Source organism: Protopterus annectens, chromosome 2.part2, assembly GCF_019279795.1.
Source record: "Protopterus annectens isolate FY-2018-M chromosome 2.part2, PAN1.0, whole genome shotgun sequence".
Classification (NCBI taxonomy): Eukaryota; Metazoa; Chordata; order Ceratodontiformes; family Protopteridae; genus Protopterus; species Protopterus annectens.
In genome coordinates, this window is record NC_056730.1 from 513,310,832 (window position 1) to 513,332,467 (window position 21,636).

Consider the following 21,636-nt stretch of genomic DNA (forward strand, 5'->3'; position numbering starts at 1 on the left):
GAGCTCAGCAAAAATAATCGCCAAGGTAAGGGGGAAGGAGGGAGGGACTGTTGCTGACAAATGAAGTTTATCTACTCAGATGGAACGTTACAGTGAGTACATAACTTCTTTATCTGAAGTAGTTAACTTCATTTAATCAGCAACCTGTGGGACAGGATCCCCAGCTACCCAACATCTTGGGAGGCCCTTAAGGAAGGATATTCCGGATGACTGCAGAGCCAAATAAAGCCCTTCCTCTAGACACCAAGTCCAGTCTATAATGAGTAATAAAGATGTGAGAGGACGCCCAGGTAGCCGCTGAGCAAATGTCATCCAGGGAAACTCTAGACCAGAATGCGGCAGACGTTGCCATAGAACGTGTAAAATGAGCATGAACTCCTACCGGTTCTGGTAAACCAAGCTCTCTACATGCTTGTAGGATACAAAGGGAAATCCACCTAGCAAGAGTCACCTTTGAAACTGGTTTCCCTAAAAAAGGCTTAGCAAATGAAAAAAAAAAGTTGATCAGATTTATGAAAGACCACCATTCTGTGCAAATAAAAACGTAACTGCCTGTGAACATCCAGCAAATGAAGTTTGTATTCCCCTTTGTTCTGAAAATTAGGGAAAAAATCAGGCAAATTAATAGATTGACTAATGTTGGTCTCAGAAGCAACTTTAGGGAGAAAAGACAGATTAGTCCTGAGAGACACCATGTCCTTATGAAACACAAGATATGGGGGTTTCATACAAAGAGCCTGAAGCTCCGACACTCTCCTGGCGGAGGTGATAGCTACCAGAAAAGCCGTCTTCCATGACAAGAATTTTAAGTCAACTGATGCAGAGGGCTCGAAAGGAGGCGCAACTAAGGCCTGAAGAACTGCAGTCAGATCCCACGGCGGGGACGGATTCTTAATAGGAGGTCTCAGAAGAAAAGTGCCTTTCAAAAAAGTCTTACAAATTCTGGCAGCAGCGAGAGAGCCTAAATTGTCCCCTACATGGAAATGAGAGGGGTTGGGAGGGTGGAAGGTGGCCTAATGGTTAAGGTGTTTGCCTTACAAACACAAGGTGCAGGGTTTGAGTCTCACAAGAGATAATTGGCTAGGCTTACAATGGCTCGCAAGGGCAGTTAGCTTAGTACTAATCTATGAATCTATGAACCTATAAAGAAATAGCCGCCAGATGGACCTTCAGTGTGGAAGAGCTGACTCCTTGCTGAAAGATACGAGACAAAAAGTCTAATACAGCTGGGATCGGAGCGGTAAAAGGATCCAGACTTCTCTGTGAAGCCCAAATGGAGAAACATCTCCATTTGCTACAGTAAATTTTCCTGGTAGAGGATTTATGTGCCACAACCAAGATGGATTTAACAGGGGGAAGAAATACCGGGAGTCCTAGCAACTAGTGGAACTGGAGCAGCCAAGCTGTGAGCTTCAGGCTGTCCAGATTCAGACGAAGCATTCCCAAGGGATGACGAATCAGATCCGGAATGGGATCCAAGATCCAAGGTGGAGCTATGAGATGAGACTGTAGGCAGGGGAACCAGACTTGACGAGGACAGAATGGTGCTATGAGGATCATCCTGCTCCCCAACCGACGAGCTTTCTGTAAGAATTTTGTCATGAGCAGGAGCTGGGGATACGCATAAAGAAGACTGGGTGACCAAGCATGAACAAGAGCATCTCTGGGGGGCTTCCCCCGTCAGGGGGATTAGAGCGAAAAACTCGCTGCACTTCGCATTGGATGGTGATGCGAAGAGATCGCAGCAAGGCTGACCCCACTTGAGGAAGATCTGTTCCGCTACACAAAGGTTCAGAGACCACTCGTAGGGAGAAAGGATAGTTCTGCTCAATTTGTCTGCCAAGATGTTGGACCGACCTGGAATGTGCGTTGCTATCAGCAAGCGGTTGGTGGAGATTGCCCATTCCCAAACTCTCATGGCTTCTCGACAAAGAGGATAAGACTTGGTTCCCCCCCATTTGTTGATATACAAGACCACTGACATAGTCTGACTGGATCGCAATAGTTATCAGAGGAAGATGAGCATGAAAGGCCTGCAACGCTAAAAGGACCGCTGTCATCTCTAGCACATTTATATGCAGAACTGTCTCGCTTTGAGTCCATGTGCCTTGAACAGTCCTGCCCGAACAGTGCCCCCCCACTCTAGGCGGGAGGCATCCATGGTCACCATGGCTTGGGGTTGAGGCGCAATAAAAGGACGTCCCTCCTGTAAATTCTGGGATCGGAGCCACCACAAGAGAATTTCTGCACACACTGCTCAGAGGGATCGGAAAATTTAGAGGATGATGAAGTATCAACCACTGAACTTGCAACGTCCACTGTAAAATTCTCATATGCAGACGAGCACAAGGGATCAGGTTGACAGCTGCTGCCATGGACCCTAAGGCTCTCATGACTAATTCTGTTGGGGGTGCAGGGGACTGCAGAAGCGCCAGGCTGTGTAGTCTGTCTGGAGTCAAAAATGCCCTGGCCTGAAGAGAATCTATTCTCGCCTCTATGAAGTCTAACACTTGAACATTTTGAAGGGAAGACTTCCAGAGATTTATGGTGATCCCCAGCCGAGGTGATATCCGGAGAAAGAAATCTCTGGCTAATAAGAATAGATGCCTGGTGGGGGTGGTGAGGAGCCAGTCGTCCAGGTACGGGAAAACCTGAATGCCCTGAAGTCTCAGGTGGGCTGCTACAACTGCCATGACCTTGGTGAAAACCCTGGGGGCTGTGGTGAGACCGAATGGTAGGACCCTGAAGTGATAATGACTGGTCCCTAGCCGAAAAGTAGAGGAACCTCCTGGATCGCCTGTCCATCAGGATATGGTAGTACGCATCCTTGAGGTTTATTTAGCACAACCAGTCTTCCTCCTGCAAGAAGGGCAGGATGGATTGAAGCGTGACCATCCGGAACTTTTCCTCGGCAACAAACAGGTTCATTGCTGATAGGTCGGGAATTGACCATAGGTCCCCCGTCTTTTTTAGCACCAAAAAGAACCTGGAATAAATGCCTGATCCGGACTGGTCTGGGGTCACCTGCTGGAAGACTCTTTTTTCTAGCAGCTTTTGTATTTCCAAAGCCGCGGCCTCCCTCTGAGCAGGTGGGACGTCCAAGAGGCGCCTTGTGTAAGAGGGCTTGTTTGTGAAAGGAATAGAATAGCCTCTGGATATTATTCGAAGCACCCAGCGATCTGTCGTGATGGACTCCCATTGGGCTAGGTGCATTGAACCCCCCCCCCGACTGCCTCCAGAGAGGAGCAGTTGGGCAACCCCTCAGGGTTGCTGCGCGGGTCGATCTGAAAAAGGTTCCCGTGACCAGAAGTACTTCAGCCCCCCCTCTGCCTCTGGGCCGGCGTCCACCTTGTTCCCCTCTGCCTCTGAGGGAGGAGGAGTCCTGAGCGTTCCGGGACTGCTGAGTTTTCCGGAACCACAGCTTCTTTTGCCCTCGCTGGTTCCTGGAAAAGGATCTTTGAAGGTTATAGAAGCGGATCCCGATGGCTGACAGCGTTCTCCTGTCTTTGTCACTCTGGGCAAGCATATTGCTGACAGTTTTCACGAACAGGGTCGAACCGTCAAAGGGTGCATTAGCGAAGGACGCCTTGAAGAGTTCCGAGAAATCGAAAAGACGGAGCCAGGCGTAACGCCTTAAGGCGATACAGGACCTGCTAGCCCTAGCAGCTCCCTCGGTGGCGTGAGAGAGTAGACGTATGGACGTACTGGACACAGACTCGAGAGTGGCCATACGAGCCGAGAAGGTCAGTTTATCCTCGGCCGACATGGACTTCGGGGGAGACTCTGCGTACTCTTTCACAAGGTCCCGCTGCAGTCGAATTATGTGGGCCAAGTAATTCAGCGCCTTTACAGTAAAAGTAGCTGAAGCAAAAGTCCACTTTCCAAGACGGTCCATCGCCCTGGACTCCTTGTCTGGGGGGTGGACCGAGGAACTTTCCTGGGCGAGTTCCTTTTTTATGGCCTCTGCCATCACCATGGCATCAACCGGGGAACCTTTGCTCCAAGAAGCTCTATCTGCCTGGGGGCTCAATATTTTGTCAGGCCTTTTGGGTACTGGCTCCACACTGTTCGGCTCCTTCCAAGCTCTGGTGGTGATAAGGTCCACCAGAGGGTCGGCAGGGGTGGGGACACCCAAGAGGTAGATGGACCTGTGTTGAACGCCTCCAGGAATACAGACTCGTCAAAGGAAGGTTTTTGGGCAGACCACCCCCCCCCCCCGGCGAAGCATTTCCATCTTTGGGGGTGATTTGGGGGAACCTTCCCTTCCTCCAAGTCAGTATCCTCAGTGAGGGACTTGGGGAGTCCAAGTGCCTCCTTTTACACTGGCGTTTGGTAGGAACCTCCTCGGGTGGACTCTCCGGCGAGGGCTCACAAATGGTTTTGTGTTCCTCCAGGGGAACTGGCTGGGGCACAATAGACACAGGCAGTTCCTGGGGGGACTGGATGATGGAAGACAAACCCAACTGCGAGGGGGCAGGGATGGACCCAGAGGAAAGAGTGAGGGGTCTCGATCCTTCAGAGAGAACCCTCTCTACAACGAACGAAGGAGAACCGGTTTCCCTGAAACTGGTGGTGAGGGAAGCTGCAACCCTTGGATCCGACAAAGGAATCAGAGCCAAAGTTGGAACGGCCAGACCCAAAGGGATGGTATGCCCCGACCACAACGGAGCCGATGACACACTCATCCCCTCGGACCGACGCCCAACTCACAGCTCCGACAGCTCAGATCCGAAAGTGGATCCGACAGACTCTAGGGCTTGGCCGGTGTCGAGGCCGAAGGTACCATCGACGCTGACCCCCTGACTCTAGGGCTCTTCGGATCCATAGACTCCGAAATCCGATGGTGGATCAGAGAAGGAGCTATCGGGGCGAAAAACAGAGCCGAACTCCCCGCACCGGTTGGGGGGGGGGCAGCAACACTCCCATCTACAGTTGCGTTTGTAGAAACCTTCACATCATCCAATCCATGTCTGCTTCAGAGATGCTCCGAGTCGATCTCGAGGACGCCACTGACGCTGGCCAGGAGGGTCGATGCGAAGACTACCTCGAGAGTGGTCTAGCCTCCTTCTCCGGCTCCGGAGAAAAACGTGGTGAACGTAGCCCAGGATGGCCTAGTAACTTTAACAGAAGACATAATCACCTTAGCGGGAGGGGCCGTTGGATCCAACTCGGCCTGCTGCTTGCAGCCCTTCTCTCAGTCTCTGTCTTTTTCCTTTTCTGAATGTCTCTCAGTCTCCCTATTTTGTCTTTCATTCTCTCTTTCTTGGCCTCTCTCTCTCCCTGTGGCAAGGTGGGAGGGTAAAGTCCCGGACAGGGGAGGAGGGCCGAAGGCTGGACAGTCACAGCCTTGGCTGGCGAAGAAGAAGCAGAAGCTGATTCCACGGGTAGAAAACCCACCAGAATTAACTTGTTCCTGCAATCCCGCAGGACAACTTTCTAACTACAAAACGCAACTATCTAGCGAGGAAAGAAACCCGTAATGAGAGATAAACTCATAGTTATCTATAGGAATATCAAAGGGGCACACACAGACCAAATAATTTTGAAAGCCCTGACAAACTTGCCTGGAGCTCAAAAATCCTGTGCTGGCAAAGCCGCAGCAAACGAGATCTGAGGATTGGAAGGAGGTTGCAGTGTAGTATAGGTAGGGGGGAGGAGCTTGGAGCTTGGATCTTTTTGCTTGGTATGCTGCCGGCTCGGATCCATGTCGCATCCGAAACCCACAGTTTGTTGAACAAATGAATTTAACTACTTCAGATCTCTTGTTTACTAATGTTTTAGCACTGCATTGCTGAAATGCTTTCCTGCATAGTAGCAGCAAGTGATGACATAAAATTCCTGAAAGGCTACTTTTCTCTGAGGATATAAAAGCCCAGATGAAAACTAATGAATGACTCAGCAAGAGCTGTTGCAATTTGAAATGGAATTTGACTAAGACTAATGAAACTTCCTGTAAGCTCCCCAGCAGCCAAAGCTGGGACATGCTCAGAAAGCCAGACTGAAAATGTAACGAGAATCAAAAAAAAAAAAATCTCTGGGACTGTCCCTTTAAAATGACGCATCAGTACCTACATAGTTAAACAGGGAGCTCTTGAAGAGATCCCATGACCGAATTTAACTTGTTTCAAGTGATTTTCAGTAACTGCATTTCCTGGTTGGTTACTGATTTTCTTCAAACCTGTGTTATCTGAATGTATTGCCTTGAAGGTGTGCTTTGACAAAGTAGTAGGAGACATTGCAGTTGCTTAAAAAGTGCTGTTACATATACTTGTTTTTTTTTTCACCAAATTAGTGAGGAGATTAAAAACACAAGCATTTCTCCTTTATTATATTTAAATCCCTTCAAACATGTGCATTACAATAATAGGTGATGCAAACACAGTTTTACTATAAAGTCTGTACCTCTTTTTTTCCTTTCTGGGCGCATGAATCCTGATGCTGTTTTGGCACTTTCCACTCTATCTGAAAACAATAAAAGAAGCAACGTTTTTACATAGTGAGCATGCAAAGCTTGTATTTATGCAACTGTATAAATCAGATTATAAAATGCTGCAACAGTTACTTTAGAACAAGTAAACATTATTCAAAGCATATGAAACACAACTAACAATCTCCCTTTGCTAGCAGGTCTAAAAGAAGTCCTACAATATCCACTAGAATGACTGCAGGTCTTGTATTTCATAGAATACTTCGTCACTTCTACTGTTATGCAGAGCAATTCAAATTTCGAAATCAAATGTTCTAAACCAGAAAGCAAACTAAAGGGTCCATTTGGAAGGAAAATGATATGTGAACTGGATACCTTACCATACTTTTATCAAACAGGCTCCTCTTCATCTGTTTAGAGCCTACCTCGACAGTTACTAGGCTAACCACCACCAAGGTCCTTACAAGCCTCGACATGCACCCCAAACTCATTTGGATCCAGACTATCATGGCTGTCTATACAGGGGAGGGGGGCATGTTATGGAGGTAACCAAGAGATTTATAAGGGGAGGGTGTTAGGATAATACCTTTGTTATAGACAACCTCTGCCCATAAGGGACATGTGGCCAGACCAGGAGTAAAGTTAACGATGTTCCATCCAATATTCAAGGTTTTGTTTGAACAGGATCATGGATGAACTGTTTTACATGGATGAGGAGCCTTTGGGGACACATATCTATCTCTCCAGCACAAACTCTTTATGTCACAAGCAAAATTCAGACCCCTGGATCTAGTATTTCTGGTAGTGTTTGTTTTGCACATGTGCCACAGACCCAACAGGGCTGGGTCGGAGGAAGCCCTGTAAGGCAGGCAAAGATCCTCTCTCTCAGCAGCCAGTAGGAGACTAAATGCAGAAACAGAGCCTTTTAGGCAGTCATTGTAGAACAGGGTATCAATGCCCCGAATTCTCATGGTGAGAAGCCTTTGTTTGCATTCCAACTGTTGCAACTGCCTGGTTAGGTACATGCCAAAGGGGTCAGTGTACTCAATGATGGGTCTGACAATAGCCAAGTAGAGTGTACTGTAACATCCTTGGACCCGGAACCCATACCCTTACCTAAGTTGGGTGACATACAATGATTTTATTATTACCTTAGCTACATGTTGGTCAAAGGCCAGACTGCTATCTACATATGTTCCTAAATACCTCTCTACTGGGTCATCTCTTAGGGGTGTTTTATCAATGGAGTAATTACTTTGGGTTGAAAATTTCCCAAAAAGCATTACAACTGCTTTTTTAGCATGGAGTTTTAGGCTATGGTTTTGGTACTAGTCATCTGTCAGTGTTAAACCCTCTTGCAAGATATTGGTGTCTTGGGGGACATCTAATACCTCCCAATTTACAGTTATCTGCAAACTTGGTGAAACACAGGCCTTGAATGCTATCCTTGACTTCTGTGAAGTAGATTGCAAACAGCACCACGCTGAGAAAGAAGCCCTGGGTACTCTGCTGTTGACCGGTCTCTTGGTGGAGGTGGTCTCACCAATCATGACTTCTTGGGTCCTGTCTGTGAACCGGATAGCAATCCAGTGAGTTATGGAAGGATTTATGCCTAGCTCAAAGAGCTCGTCAACAATGTCTGACTACGGAACTGTACTGAATACCTTGACCTGGCCAAGGCACTCAATATGCACTATTCTACCCTCATCCATTCCCTTGGTGACCTTCAAAAAGAAGTCTACCAGTTTAAGCAGGCATGACCTTCCCTTAAAGCAAAATTGGGATGGGTCCAGTGTCTTGAGTAAGTTGCCAATGTCTTGGTTTGTCATTTCCACAATGATTCGTTCCATGTCTTTGCATATTAGGCTTGTTAGACTGATGGGTTTGTAGTTCCCTAGGTTGGATGATATTCCTCTCAAGAGAGGACTGAGTGCTGCTGTCAACCATTCACTTGGAACATAGACTGTTCAGTGGCTGTAGGTGTACAGTGCCTCAACTGGTCATAAGAGTTCATGAGGCAATCAGGGATGTTGTTGGGACCCACAGAGATGGTGTTCTTGGCTTTAGAGAATGCTACTAGCACCTGAGCCATGCTAATAGTTGGGGAAAGTAATGTTGGAGGGGTTTCACATGGAGGAGCTGGAGAGGGGAGTGGGGTGGTAAAGTTTGAGCTGAATTTGTCAGCCAGATTTGTTATTTCACCTTGATCGGTGAAGGTGGTATTGTTATCTAGTTCAGCACATTGCTGTGCATTACCTTCATGGCTATGAACATAGCTGAAGACAACCTTGTGATTGCCTTCAGCCTGCAAGGCTATCCTGACCTTGTAGTTGGTCTTGTACCTCTTAATTTCTTATTTAGTCGTATAAAACAGCACGTCTTTAAGTGAGTTGCTCTTCCTGATTTTGAACTTTTTTTGTTTTGTTTGTTTGTTTTATCAGCCAGTTTAGGTGAGGATTCTACCAGTGGGGTTTGTTTTGGATTTACATCGGTAGATGTGGCATGCCCATATGCAGCCAATCATTTACTTGTATAGGGACTCTGAATAATTCTGCATAGGCAACTGTGGTCTCAGGGTTAGGGGGAGCCTTGAAATTTTGACAAAACTACAATTAATAGGATGTAGTTTGCCCGAGAATAGTTCCTAACTGGTATTGGTTTAGCTGGGTTTTCCAAGTTGATTTTTACCTTACAGGAGAAAGCTTTGCGATCCAACCTCACTAGTGCGGACATGACACACTGGGGGGGGGGGGGTTTGCAACACTCGCCCATGTTTGTGAACACCAGATCCAGTGTGTAGCAACTGTTTCATGCAGTCTGTGGTAATAAAATCTAGGAAGCGCTGTGCCTGTGAGTTTGAGTTCAGCATATGTTTCTTACACTATAGAGGGGTAGTTAAAGTCACCCAATAATAGGCTGTTTGGTTGGATGGAAAGCAACTGTAGTAGCATAGACAGTAACTCGTAACTAGCCATGATATGGTGAGGGACTGTATCTAGGGTGAGTTTACCTGGATGAGCTCCATGGTATCATCCTGTCCTACCAACCTGGAGGTATGTTTCTTGCTAACACAGACTGAGACACCTCCATCTTTGGCCCCAGTTTATGTTGTTGTTGATCTAAATGTGTGAAAGGCACTGTAGCCTTGCACTGCCAAAGTACTTTCTACGGTTTTAAACAAAGTCTCAGTCAAAGCACAAATGTCTACATTCTCCAGAGTGAGGAGGGCTTGCAGGATGTGGAGTTTTTTTTGTTTAGGCTCTCAGCACTGAGCAGTAACACCTTAAGGTTGCTTGGAGACTTTTGCTGAGATAGATAAAAATGTTAACTAATATCTAAAAGCCTCTGGGAGACGCATGCAGCCCATCCTTGACAAAGCAACGTGGTCTGTTGATCATGCCTTCCCATGCTGAGATACTGGATCCCCTGAGAGTAACACCAGAAACTAAGTCAATTATTAAAAATCAATGAATGTTCATACCGTGATATCATCCTTGGTGAAGGTAGAATACTGCTTAATGCAAGGCTCATTTCTGCCTGTGATACATATTCCGAGAGATCCAGTACGTCTCAATACATTCCAGTGAGGTATCTCTCAGGTCATCATTTCCACCCACATGGACTATGACAAAATCATATTGGTACCTGGGTTACAGTGACTCGAATGCATGCAGTCATTTTCATTTTTATTATTTGCTTTGTACTTTGAGCCACTAGCTAAAGATATTAGGATATAAATGGGGCATCACCCAAGAAAAGATCACCTTTTTTGCAGGTAACCCAATTTGTCACAAACTCTTGACTTAAAAACATTGTTGTAAATTACAATATTTTAACAGTGTAACAGATTATAAAGTGAATGAATCTAAAACAACTGCAATAACAATGAACTCTAAAACAAAGACCACAATCTGCCAGTGTATGACCTGATATAGAAATATCCATTTTTATGGGGCCACAAAATAAGGTATTTGGGAATTTGGCTGAAACAAGATATGGAAGCATGCTGTCAGTGAGATGCGAGAACTGACCACACAAAAAAATATTAGGAAAGTAAGACAATAGAAAGGTTTAAGAATATGGATAGTAAGGTATCTATGAATGAAGAACATCTTTGGATAGTAAGTACTACTCTAGCTGCCCTTGCAGACCATTTTAAGCTTAGCCAATTTTCCTTTTTGTGCTTGAATTAACCTATCCGATTTGGAATCTCATGGTCAATAATTATATATTACCCCAATCAGAAAAACTGGGATCATACCACAGATAAATTAAGAGGCCCATGTATGGGCTAAGAATAAGGAGCTGCCTCTGTCCATTAGTAGTACAGAGGGCTCTCCTGGGGTAAATTTTCTGCTTCCCATCCATAGATCCAAGTTGCACTTGAATATAGAGAGAGATGAACTTTGTTTTATTTGGATGGGGAGTTTCAAAGTTTCATAGTATAGTACTAGGCTATCTGCCCTGGGGCATTTGTAAGCCTAGCCATAGTGATGTGGCTTTTGCCACCCCATGAAATGGTACAAAAATGTACAGAATAAATCTAGAATACTGTGCCTCTGTCTAGTAGTGACACAATGAAGGTCCCTTTATATAATAGAATTAGTTTACTGTGTCCCTGTCTAGCAGTGACACAGATGTGACCCCTGGGGTAAACTTACGATCTCCCATCCACTCATCAAGATTTCTCTTGAAGAGAGTCAGTGAGGGCTTAGCCTAATCTGAACTGGGATCCTGTTCCAAAGCATGGGAAGCCTCTGGGTTATGAATCTATCCCTCCAGCATGTCCTATTCATACTTGTGCCGAGGTTTAAGTCTTTAGCTCTTGTGGTCCTGATGGATTTGGATTTTTGAGGTGGAGCATGTCCATCAGATCCTGATTGGACATGGCCTTGTCGTCAGGCAGAGATCACCTCTGAGCAGGCGGTATGCTACTGAATAGAGCTGAAGTTTCTTTAGTCTGGCAGAATAAGACATATGTTTGAGACCCTTGATCCTTTTGGTGAGGTACTTTTGTGGTCTCTCCAGCTGTTGCAAGTGCCGGGTGAGGTACATACCAAATGGGGCATTGTACTCAATCATGGGTCTGATGAGGGAGGAATATAGGGGTACAATGACATCCTTGGATCTGGATGTGAATCCCTTCATGATGAGGTGTGCAAGGTAGAATGTTTTTCTAACCACTTTGGCAACGTGGGTGTCAAATGAGAGGTCGCTGTCTACTTGGGTCCCTAGGTCTCTGATTACTTTTTCCGTACTCAGTGGGTTGCTGTCTATGTGATAATTTGTGGGTACTTTGTTTTTCCCAAAGGGATGACTATACATTTTTTGGCATTTAGTTTAAGGCCGTGACTACGGCACCAGTTGTCCGTTTCAGTGAGGCCTTTTTGTAGGATGTGTGTGTCTGCTGGTGTATCGACTATGGCGCCTAGTTTGCAGTCATCTGCGAACTTTGTCAGCCACAGTCCTCCCATGTTTGCTTTAACATCTGAGAAATAAATGCCGAACAAGAGGGGTCCCAGGACAGATCCCTGTGGGACACCACTTGTGACTGGCTTTGAGTCTGACATTGCTCCAGCGATTTTAACTTTATGGGTTCTGTCCTTTAACCAGTTTGCAACCCATCTAGTGGCATAAGGGTTTACTTTTAAGCTGTTTAGCTTATCTATGATGCCTGAGTGGGGTATTGTGTCGAAGGCCTTAGCCAAGTCCAGGTATGCTGTATGGACTGCTTTGCCCTCATCAATGGCTCTAGTGACTGTTTCGAAAAAGTCAACCAGGTTTAAAAGGCAGGATCTGCCCTTTACAAAGCCGAACTGGGTGGGGTCAAGTGTCTGTAGGTCCCCTATGTCTCTGTTTATGAGTTCCATAATGATTCTTTCCATAGCTTTGCAGACCAGGCTAGTTAAGCTTATGGGGCGGTAGTTTCCAGGGTCTGTAGAGGCACCCCCCCTTGTGGAGTGGGACCACTGCTGCTGTACGCCAGTGTTCAGGTACATAACCCGAAGTAAGGCTAAGGTTAAATAGCATTTTTATGTGTGGGTTTAGCTCCTCTTGGAGTTCACGTAACACGCACCCCGGGATACCGTCAGGTCCCATTGATGCTGTGTTTTTGCTTTGTTTAGGGCGGTTCTCACTTGGACATCTGAGATGACAGGGAGATTACATTCAGCTGGGATAAGTATTTCTTCTTTTGGGGGTGAAGGAGGCGAGAAATTTGCACTGAACCTGTCAGCCAGAATGTTAGCAATATCTGTGGGTTCAGTGTATTTTTTGTTGTTGTGAACCAACTCTGAGCATATCTGAGGATTTCCGCCCAGGTTTCTAACATAGCTGAAGAAGGCTTTGTGGTTATCTTAGTGCCCTTAGCGATTTTTCTCTCAAAGTTTGCCTTGGATGTTTTTATGAGAGAACGTAGTTTTCTGCTAATGTTGAACAGAGATGTCTTCCCTTCATGGGATTTCGCTCTGACGTGCAGTAGCTTCCTTCTTTTGTTATACAATTTATTTATGGCTGAGGTCCACCAGACAGGACGCTTACATTTGGTGGAGAGGGACTTGGATTTGTTTGGGATTGCATGATCCATGCATTCTTGGAGATGTCCATAGAAAGCATTTGTGAAGGATTTGGCATTGTGGGATGTGGTATCCACTGGCACAGTGGGCTTAAAGGATACCATCTCAGTCTTAAGAAGAGTGAAGTCTGCTTTTGAGAAGTTTTTCACTGTGGTCTTTTGTGCTGGGGATGGAGGTGGGATATGTATATCCAGGGTGATTAGTTTGTGGTCAGATCTCACTAGTGAGGGGTATACTTCCGGTGTGGAGCATTTTGTCCCCATGTTTGTGATGATCAGGTCTAGTATATTATCTCCCCTAGTGGGAGAGGTGACTAGTTGTTCCAGTGCATCTGAATTTATGAATTCCAGGAACCTTTGGGCTAGGGTATTAGGGCTAGAATAATGTACCCAATCTATGTTTGGGTAGTTGAAGTCTCCCAGTATGATGGTATTTTGTGATACATTCATATCCTCCAATGTCTTCAGGAAGGCTGAGTGGGGTTCTTGAGATTGAGAGGGTGGTCTGTAACATGCTACCAGTTGTATAGCAGTTTTGCCTATGGTTAGTTGCACCTGTATGGTCTCCGATGCTTCATGTGTTGCTACTAACCTGGAGGTGTGGGTGTCCTTTATGAATATGGACACTCCCCCTTCCCTGTGTGGTTCGGCCCGGGTTTTGTGGCCGAAAAGCATGATACGAGGTATAGCCTGGTAGCGCTGGGGTGCTCTCAGGAGCCTTGAACCAGGTTTCAGTTACTGCACAGACGTCGATGTTCTCCATGCTGAGGAGTGCATCAAGTGCCTGCATCTTGAGATTTAGACTTCTGGCGTTGAGCAGCATTACCCTTAGTTTTTTTCCATTTTTGTTTTCTAAGGAGGTGGGTTTGTCTTTTGAGCCTTGCCTAAAAAAGGCACTATGGGGGTGGCAAGAGCCTTAGCCAATATCTGGAAGCCCAGTGGTGACAGGTGTAAGCCATCCCTTGCAGCAGCGTGGCTTGTCCAACATATCATCCCAGGCAGACAGACATTGGATCCCCTTAGAATGACACCAGTACTTGAGCCAATTGTTAAAGCTGATCATCTTGTCTTTGTATTGTGGTATCATTCTTGGTGAGGGCAAGATGCTGCTCAGGGTCAGGGTCATACCAGCCTGGGCTACATAATCAGAGAGCTCCTCTATGTCTCTTTTCATGTAGTCCAGGGAGGTACGTCTCAGGTCATTCACACCAGCATGGACAATGACGGGGTCATATTTGTACTTGCTTTGGAGTGACCTGAGTGCGTGTGTTATGTGGCGGATCCTAGCTCCCGATAGACAGCTCACAGTTACCTTCTCCTTGTTCAGCCTGGTCAGTGGGACATCAGTGTGTCTGACTATGGAGTCACCTATTACTAGTGTATCAGGCAAGGTGTTTGACCTTAAGGGCTGCGATTGGTCGACACACTGATTTATTGAAGTATGTGTTGCATGTGTTTTGTTTTGAGGTGGTGGATTTTTGGATGTCTGCTTTGGGAGCCTCTGTTGTTTTGGTAAGTTTTTTATTAGAGCCTCCGAGTATGTCTTTGTGTTTTTATGTGTTTGGTTTGCAGTTGTGGTAGGTCTATGTGGGACTGGGATTGTTGTGTGTGTGGTTGCCATCTCTTCCTGTCTTGGTCATGCCAGCCCTGAGTTGAGAGAGTTCAGCCTCCAGTTTGGCTATATAGTTGCATCTCTCACATGTATTTGTGTTTGTTGGGAGGAGGAGAGGGTTGTCTGTGTACATGAGACAATTGTAGCATTGTCTCAAGATGCCCAGATTGACCAGCTGAACTGGAGACGACACCAGTAATCTACCCCTCGACATGCTAGAACAGTATAAGGGAGTGGTATACCTTTAAGGGAAGTGGATATTCACAGGGGTGGTAAGTAGATGTAGTGCTTTACTTAGTACGAGAGTGCTTACTTAGTAGAGAAGTATTTAGAACAAGCGCTAGGCTTATAATACAGTGAGTAGTCTGGTTATACTAAGAGTAGAGCTTCCTTAAGGGAAAATTTGAAGAGCAGACTTGGCGGAGCCAGAAAAAGTTTAGCTGCGCTATGCGCACGACCGCGCAAATCCGTGCAAACGCGTATTTTAAACAGTGAACTACAAAAGAGCTAGAAATGGTCCCAAACAACCAATTACTACAGCTTCTTGTGCTGAGGTCACTTCCCCCAAGGACAGGTAGGCTGCTCAAGGATCCCCACTCCCACTGGTGAGCAAAGAAACTTCCTTCTATCCAAGTAAGGTAATGGAAAACACAGGAACTACACCAGAGCCCAGAATACAGCAATGCCTGTAAACTGGTCTAAACTAGTCGAGGAAGGCGGGAAAACAAGGATTATTTTTTTGTTTTTTTGGTAGAAACACACAGAAAATGCAGAAACAGTGATAAATTAGTTACACAGGCTAGCACACTTTAGTGGGCAGCCTCCACAGTTAAATTAAACAAACAAACAAACAAACAAACTTTCGATCAAATTCGACTAAATGTAACAAAGTGCAGATTTTAAAATAATGCAGCAATCAGTTAAAAAACAGTTCAGGCTAGTTCAAGGTAAGCTACAGAAGCTATTTCAAATGAAAAAAAAAACAAAGATACTTAAATCCAGAAGGTAGTCGCCTTTCTGAGTTCCCTGCTGCTAGGACCACTCTGTAAACCCACGTGGAGCTTGTCTGAGCAGTATAGACAGTAGAGTCTGTTCTAAAGCCACTGTAGCCTCTCTCCAAGATATACTTGCCCCTCCAAACCATTCTGTTGATGTTGTAGAAGAGGTTTAGGTCCCCAGACAAGTATTTTTGATGCCATGTGACTTGCTGATGTGCAGTAAGTCCATCATTAATGGGTCAGTGGATGCCTTATATGCCAGACACAGGACACCATTTAGTAGTCTGTAGGATACACAGTACAGTGACACGTCTTTGCATCAGTCCATGTTGGACGTGCTGCTTAGACCTTGTACACTTTTCCTTTTAGTAAGATATATCTGTGGGCATTTCAGTTGTTTCATGAGTCTACAGACACATGCCAAAGGGATATTCTATTCAATGATGTGCCTATGAAGGCGAAGTAAAGGGGGGCAGTGACATTCGTAGATGTAGACATAATCACTTTGCTTATAACCCATGCAATACAGATAGACTTTCTTACCATAATGTACACATGTTGGTAAGTTAGGGTGCTTACCATTAAGTTCCCAAATTCCAAACAACAGGGTCTACTCTTAGGGGCGTATTGTCAATGTGGTAGCTCCCTGTGGCAGATGACTTCCCAAAGGATACAATAATGTGTGTTCAGGCATTAGTTTTTAGTTCATGATTTCAGTACCAGTTATTTATTTACTTATTTGGGTCAAACCTTCCTGCAGGATGGCTAAATCATGTGGGGATTCAATGACTGCTCCTAGCTTGGAGTCATCTGCAAATTTAGTCAGTTAGAACCCTTTTGTAGTGGCTTTTACTTCAGAAAAATAGATGCCAAACAGAACAGTTCCCAGCACAGAGCCCAGAGAGACTCCACTGATGACTGGTCTCTTTGGGGAGGTAACTTCCCTTATTTTGACTTTTCAATATTGACTACAGTAAAGCCACCGACTGGATAAATCATGAAAAATTTCTGCCCATGGGCAGAAACGTGGGATACAGGAAGAGTCAATAACTGTTATGTACACCTTTAAATCAAGAAACAATTCAAACAAAAGAGAAATAGAACATTTCATAGGTTCATAGGTAGGTACTAGGCTATCTGCCCAAAGGCATTTATAAGCCCAGCCAGAATGTGTTGGCTTTCGCGGCCCCCTTAGATTAGCTTCCCTGTGCCTCTGTCCAGCAGAGCCATTGAAGTGATCCCCGGGGTAAACTTTCTGTTTCCCATCCACTCGTCAAGGTTTCTCTTGAAGAGGGTTAGTGAGGAGCTCTGCCTAATGTAGATTGGAATCTTGTTCCAGAGGATGGGAAGTCTCTGGGACAGGACTCTATCCCTCCAGCACGTCCTATTTATTGCTATGGTGAGGTTTAGATCCCTAGAGCACATTGCTCGAGGCGTATGGTTTTCTTTAGTTGGATCATGTCCAACAATTCTGGGTTGGACATGGCCTTGTATGTCAGGCAGATATCACCTCTGAGTAGGCGGAATGCAACTGAGTACAACTGGAGTTTCTTCAGTCGAACTGCACAGGGCATCTGCTTGAGGCCAGTGATCCTCTTGGTGAGGTACTTCTGTGGTCTTTCCAGTTGTTGCAGGTGTCTTGTAAAGTACATCCCAAATGGGGCGTTTCACTCTATGATGGGTCTGATGAGTGATGAGTAGAGGGGCTCAATGACCTCTTTCGATCTGGATGCAAACCCTTTTGTGATTAGGTGGGCCACATAGAAGGATTTTCTAACCACTTTGGCAATGTGATTATCAAAGGAGAGGTTACCATCTACATGGGTCCCCAGATTCCTTATTACGTCTTCCATATTTAGGGGGCTACCACCTATGTGGTAGTTTGTGGGTACTTTGTTTTTTCCAAAGGGGATGGCTTATGCACTTTTTGGCATTTAGCTTGAGGCCATGGTTTTTGACACTAGGTATATGTTTCAGTGAGACCCTTTTGGAAGATGTCTGTGTCAGCCAGAGTCAATTATAGCCCCTAGTTTGCAGTTGTCTGCGAACTTGGGTCAGCCATAGTTTTCCTGTGCTTGCCTGTACCTCTGAGAAGTATATGCCGAACAGGAGGGGTCCTAGGACTGAGCCCTGGGGAACGCCACTTGTAACCAGTTTAGAGTCAGACCTAGCTCCTGCAACTCTTACAATGTGGGCTCTGAGCGTGAGCCAGTTGGCAACCCATCTCGTGATGCAGGGGTTTATGTTCAGGCTGGTGAGCTTGTCTATAATACCAGAATGGTGTCGAAGGCCTTTGCAATGTCTAGGTAGGTTGTGTGGACCACCTTTTCCTCGTCTATAGCCTTGGTAACTGTCTCAGGTTTAGGAGGCATGATCTGCCCTTAAAGCCAAACTGGGTAGGGTCCAACGTTTGGAGGTTCCCAATGTCTCTGTTAATGAGATCCATGATGATGCGCTCCATAGCTTTGCAGAACAAGCTAGTCAGGCTTATAGGGCAAGAGTTCCCTGGGTCTGTTGTGGCTCCACCTTTGTGGAGTGGAATAACTGTTGCTGTGCGCCACTCTGTGGGCACGTAGCCTGTGGAGAGGCTGAGTTTAAACAGTGTGTTTAGGTGAGGGCTTAGTTCATCTTTGAGCTCGTGTAGGACACGGCCTGGGACACCGTCCGGTCCCACTGATGCTGTGTTTTTGGCTTTGGAGAGGGCTGTTTTAACCTGAGTGTCTGATTTCAGGAGCACTACATTCTTCTGGTATAGTTATGGGCCCTTTTGGCGATAAGACGGGGGTGAAGTTTGCACTGAACCTGTCTGCTAGGATGTTGGCTATATCAATCGGTTCAGTGTATTTTGTGCCATTCTGCACTAACTCTGAGCAGATCTGAGAATTGCCACTTAGATTCTTGACATAGTTAAAGAATGCCTTGTGGTTATCTTTGGAGTCCATGGCAATCTTTCTTTTGAGACTAGCCTTGGATGATTTTATGAAGGAACGTAGTTTCTTGCTGATACTGATCAGGGATGTCTTCCCTTCTTGGGATTTTACTCTTTTCTGTACTAGTTTCCTCCTCCTATTGTATAGCTTCTTTATGGCAGGGGTCCACCACACTGGATTCCTTTTCTTGGAGGAGTGAGTCTTGGCTTTGCTTGGGATAGCAAGATTCATGCATTCTTGTAGTTGCCCGTAGAGTGCATTAGTAAAGGATTTTCAGCTTGGACAACGTTATCCTTTAGCATGGGGGCTTTGAAACTTTCCACCTCGGTCTTAAGCAAGGTGAAGTTTGCTTTTGAAAAGTTTTTCACGGTGGTTTCTTTGACCGGGGGTGGTGGTGGAATGTGGATATCCAGAGTGATTAGTTTATGGTCAGATCTAACCAGCAGGGGGTTGACCTCCGGTGTGGAACACCGGTCGCCCATGTTGGTGATGACCAGGTCCAATATGTTGTCACCTCTGGGTGGAGTGCTGACCAGTTGATCCAGGGCATTTGAGTTTATAAATTCTAGGAAATGTTGGGCAAGGGAGTTTGTACTTGAGTAGTTCTCCCAGTTAATGTTTGGGTAACTTAAATCACCCAATATCAGTGTGTTTGGTAGGACATTTATGTTTCACAGTGTTTCCAGGAATGCGAAATGGGGGTCCTGGGACATGGTGGGTGATCAGTAGCAAGCTACAATTTGAATAGCAGTTTTGCCCATTGTTAGTTGCACGTGGATGATCTGTGAAGCATCGTGCTGTGTCACTAACCTGGAGGTGTGGGTATCCTTGATGAATATGGATACGCCCCCTCTGCCTTTTGCATTTCGGCCTGGGTTTTGTGGCTGATATGTATGGTATGAGTTGTAGCCTGGTAGTGCTGGGGTGCTCTCCGGAGCCTTAAACCAGGTTTCTATTACTGCACATATATCGATGTTCTCCACACTGAGGAGTGCCGCGAGTGCGTGCATTTTGAGGTTTAGACTTCTGGCACTGAGTAGCATTACCCTCAGCTTTTTGTTACTTGTGCTATTTATGGCGGTGGGTTTGTCTTTTGAGCCTTGCCTACAAAAGGCACTATGGGGGTGGCAAGAGCCTTGGCCAGTATTTGAAAGCCTAAGGGTGACAGGTGCAAGCAGTCTCTAGCAAAGCAGCGTGGCTTGTCGAGCATGTCATCCCAGGCTGACAGACACTGAAGCCCCTTTGAATGACACCAGAAGCTTAGCCAATTGTTGAAATTGATTATTTTTTCTCTATACCGTGGTATCATTCTTATTGAGGGCAGGATTCTACTAGTCAGGGTCATACCGGCCTGGGCTACTTGATCAGAGAGCTCCTCCATGTCTCTTTTCATGTAGTCCAGGGAGGTACGGCTTAGGTCATTCACACCAACATGGACATTGACAGAGTCATATTTGTACTTGTTCTGGAGTGACCCGAGTGCTTGTGTTATGTGGCGTATCCTGGCACCCGACAGGCAACTAATAGTAACCTCCTCCTTGTTCAGCCTAGCGAGTGGGACGTCGGTGTACCTGACTATAGAGTCACCTATTACAAATGTATCGGGTATGTTATCTTGCCTTAAGGGCTGTGATTGCATGGCACACTGGTTTTGTGAAGTGCGTGTTTCATGGTTTGTGTTGGGGGGGTGGAGGTTGCTTGGATGTCTGCTTTGGAGGTCTCTGTTGCTTTTGCAGATTTTTATTTAGAGCCTCAGAGTATGTTTTCATGTATTTAGGTGTGTTTTTTGCCGGTGCTGGTTTCATAGGTCTATGTGAGACTGGTGGCGTGATGCAAGTAATTGCCTTCTCCTCTTGACTGTGTGGTCCAGTCTTGGGTTGAGAGAGGTTAGCCTACAGTTTGGCTGTATAATTGCATCTCTCGCATGTATTAGTGTTTGGTGGTAGGAGGAGAGGGTCGTCTGTGTACATGAGGCAATTGTAACATTGCCTCAAAATGTCCAGATTCACCAGTTGGACCGGAGTGTACGCCTGAAACTGCCCTTTGGACATGCCTGGATAGGTACAGTGAACTGTTTTACTGATTGGCTGGTAAGGTCGAATAGAGAGCCTTGTCCTTCTCTACAGAGTAGGGGTGTCTAGTGCTAAGGTTTATTAGTGCTTGCTATGAGTTTTGAGCAAGTGACGGGATGAGAAGTGAATGGTTTGAGTGCTTAGGTTGAAAGCTTGTCTAGTTCCAAGGGAAAAATTGAAGAGTACACTTTGTGGAGCCGGAAATACTTATACCCTACTTAACCGGCGCTGCCCAGCGTGCAAAACCGTGCAAATGCGGGTTTTATAGCAAGGAAATGAAAGAAAGAAAAATTTGCCCAAAATGGCCAATAAACTACTAATTTCTGGTCTGAAACTACTCCTCCAGGGACAGATAGGATGCTCAAAGCTCCCTCTCTCACAATGAACAGAGAAACTTCCTTCTATCCACGCAAGGTATGGGCAAACACAGAAACTTGTAACACAGCCCTGAATTCAGCACAAACCCGAACACTGGGCTATACTAGCTTAGAAAGGCAGGAAAACAAGTTTTTTTTTTTTTTTTTTTCAGAAAATAAAGCAGATACAATCAAAAAAATACTTTAAATGCACAGAAATGGCTATCACACTTGAGTGTGTAGCCTACAACAGTTAAACAGGTAATTTAAACACAAAAACGACTTTGTTAAAGTGCAGGCAGTAAAATAAGTACAATATGTAGCTAAAACAAGCTTTCTAAATCACAGAAACTCTAGAAAACTGTTAAAGGCATATGATGAGACTGCACTTTTCCCATACTCATTTGCAAAACAAATCACAAGAGAAGCAGAACTCAACTACAGCTTCTGCTAAACTGACAAAACTACATAAGAACACTGTCTCAAAATGCATTTACACCTTAACAGAGGAAAAAAAGACCAGAACTAGCAAAATTAATAAATGTATTACTAATGAAGAAATATAAACAGATAACTTCATCCGCTTACAGGTTCATAGGAAAGTACTAGACTATCTACCCTTGTGGGCCATTTTAACCCTAGTCAATTTCCCTTTCAAAGGAAAGAA

The 21,636-nt window shown here is 45.5% G+C and overlaps 1 protein-coding gene across 2 annotated transcripts in view; it reads right to left on the minus strand.

The window, feature by feature from the left end:
- Nucleotides 1–21,636, minus strand: part of SEMA4F (ssemaphorin 4F) — a 1,454,381-nt gene that overhangs the window by 1,095,159 nt on the left and 337,586 nt on the right. For both annotated transcript variants that reach the window (XM_044063980.1, XM_044063981.1), the window contains exon 3: nt 6,403–6,462. In XM_044063980.1, coding sequence (XP_043919915.1) covers nt 6,403–6,462 — 60 coding nt within the window. The remainder of the gene's footprint in view (nt 1–6,402; nt 6,463–21,636) is intronic.